The sequence below is a fragment of the Bidens hawaiensis genome, unplaced genomic scaffold (genome assembly GCF_021521415.1).
Source record: "Bidens hawaiensis isolate Kalapana, Puna unplaced genomic scaffold, B.hawaiensis_p1.1 tig00069408_1, whole genome shotgun sequence".
NCBI lineage: Eukaryota > Viridiplantae > Streptophyta > Magnoliopsida > Asterales > Asteraceae > Bidens > Bidens hawaiensis.
The window spans coordinates 16,166-18,998 of record NW_027502250.1 but is presented as its reverse complement, the minus strand read 5'-3'; the positions used below and the strand labels follow the sequence as shown (position 1 = coordinate 18,998).

Below are 2,833 nucleotides of genomic sequence, written 5' to 3'. Positions count from 1 at the left end.
CAATGGTATTCTCCTTTGTTTGAATCAGACCAGACCCTAGAAAGTTGATACATAATTCTTGTCATCCGCGTAATTATAATCCAACACATTACCTTGCATCACGCTTAACCTATCAAGTATTTGCCAACTAAGTCTGGAATCATTTTATAACACATGATTGAGACTTTTCATTTGTTTCTACAATACAAACAAATATATTGAAATTTAATGTAATTTTACTAAAATTACTACATAATAAAATATTGCATTCCCACATATATTCGAATATTGCCGTATAAAAAAAGAGAAGAGGATTCGTGAATCAAATTTTAAACTTATTTATCACAAAACACATTTTTCTATGTTTGATGATACAAACTAATGGCATTTTTTAAATTAACATAGTAAATTTAACCAAGTTTCATCCAAATCTTAAAAAATTTAACCATCCAGGCAAATGTTGACAAAAACCTTAGCACTATATAATCAGTTCCATCCGCCTAAAGTCTTCACATCAAACATTATTAATATATGAAGATATTAATGAAACAAACAACATCAACTATCTTCCTAGTTATCTTTTCCTTGCTTCTAATATTATTCATATCATGCATTGATGCTCAATCTTGCCACCCGACTGGAAAGCTTAGAGGTAAAAAACCTCCACATGGGAAATGTGTGAATGACCCAGATTGTTGTAAAGCGGGAAAGTTTTACGAGACATACACATGCTCTCCTAGTGTCACTAAACATACAAAGGCAAAAATGACTATAAACAACTTTGAGAAGGGAGGGGACGGTGGAGGGCCATCCGAGTGTGACAACAAGTACCACTCAAATAACACGCCAGTTGTGGCATTGTCCACCGGATGGTACAATAAAGGGAAAAGGTGTCACAAGTTTATTAATATACAGTACAAGGGTAAGAGTGTCAAAGCTAAAGTGGTTGATGAGTGTGACTCGACCCTGGGATGTGATGAAGAGCATGGTTTTCAGCCACCATGCCCTAATAACGTTGTGGACGGGTCTAAAGCTGTATGGGAGGCCCTTGGGATACCTAAGAGCGACTGGGGTGAAGCGGAAGTTACTTGGTCAGATGCATAGTCATGCTTGAAATTTAAAACCAATTCAATAAATGTAGTTCGAGAGGGTCACTATGGTGAATAAAGTAACCCTTACTACAATAAGGAAAGTCGAACTATCGTGTACTAATATTTCCTTCAAGGGAATTGTAAAAAATTTGTAATCTTTTTTCTCTATTTCACTTTGGTTTTGTTGAATCTAATACTCCTGGAAGATTGTGGTGTGTAAAAGCTAAAGTATTAATTGGATTAACCAAATAATCGAACTAAGTGAACTAAACCAAAAGTAAATAGTTTGGATGCTAGTTTTAGGTTCAAAAAAATTTTGAATTTGCATTTTCACAAAAAAATTGAACCGACTTAACTAGTCTTAATGGAAATCAAATGATGTTTGGTAGGCCAACGGACGGAGTGTCGTCTCTAAGAATCCTTTAAAATTTCGTGGCTAAGGATGAGTAAAAAACAGGGTTATACAATCACGACTTTTATTATACTAGTACACTTTCCATTGCATCAATGAATCATTTTGTAGTCTTTTTAGGTTTTAATACAAAATTTTATAAAATATGTTATAACTTTTTTACAATTATAGGCCTCTCGAGAGATTGGGCCTGAGTCGGTCCCCCTCCTAGCGGGGCCTACCAAAGAACGTAGTTTTGGCTAGTAACTGAATTTGAACTGAACCACACTGTAAGTTATGATATGCTTTTTCTTTGGTTTCATGAAATCAAACCAAACCAACTTAACTCTCATAATATTTAATTTGTTTGGTTTCATGAAATCAAACCAAACCAATTTAACTCTCCTAATATGCAAAATTCACCCGTATGTAATAGGGATGTATTGGCAATAAGTTATTAACAATGTTAAGTACTAGTATTATTCATAAATATATTATTGAAAAGGAAACAAATTCGGTGAATTTTATGGTTTAATTAATCTCATAGTCAACACCACATGTTCCCTAGCATATGTTATTTAACATTTTGTGGTTAAGTACATATATGATATTAGTATAGTTGAGAACCTAAGACGATAGGTTTAACATATTTATTACATATCTATTATTAGTGTAGTTAATTTGTATGTTATTATTAAGGCAATATTAACTCTTATTTGATTTTGTAACACCTTAGGCGAGGCTTTAAAGTGAAACCACCTTGTGAAAGATCAAGAGCTCAGAATAGGCGTGAATCACACAAGCTTCTAAGACTAAATCATTTTATGTGAAATATCTCTGGGTTAATGTTTTCAATACACTGTAAAGATGTCCTTTAAGGTTGGAAACTGTTGTTTTATACTTAAGTAATTAATTAATACTCTAAATATTAGATGTCGAAAAAAATTTTGGGACCGTATTTTCCGCATTAAGGCGTATATCTTAGAGTCATTTTCTAACTTAGGGTGTTACAAGATGAGATTTTTCCTCCATAATTTATAGGTCCATACCTTCAATATATATAATGCTGAAGTGGATCACGACCAACAAGGTATTGTTGATGATGAACTTGTTAGGGCCATAGACCAAGATGATACTAACGACGTGGAAGAAAGACCTAAGGACTCTAATTTTATAGTGGATCAACATAACATAGATGAGGCTGTGGCAGTTGACATGAATGATTTTAAATACTACTGAAGAACCCTCTAAGGATGATAGCCAAGATTAGGGTTATCTAGAACGTGATAGATTACTTTAATAGCAAAGATGAGGATAATGATCCTTCACTTAAAAGAGCCACGAAGAAGGTTAGGGAAAATAAGAAACCATT

General features: G+C 33.5%; 1 protein-coding gene across 1 annotated transcript; it reads left to right on the top strand.

The window, feature by feature from the left end:
- Positions 1–305: 305 nt before the first annotated feature.
- On the top strand, positions 306–1,894 carry LOC143605444 (putative ripening-related protein 1). The gene has a single exon (XM_077081547.1). It carries the CDS (start codon positions 511–513, stop codon positions 1,081–1,083), a length of 573 nt encoding a protein of 190 aa, XP_076937662.1. The 5' UTR covers positions 306–510; the 3' UTR covers positions 1,084–1,894.
- Positions 1,895–2,833: the final 939 nt, after the last annotated feature.

Excerpts from the sequence above, each read along its gene's own strand:
- LOC143605444 (XM_077081547.1), top strand. The coding sequence starts at position 511 with ATGAAGATATTAATGAAACAAACAACATCAACTATCTTCCTAGTTATC.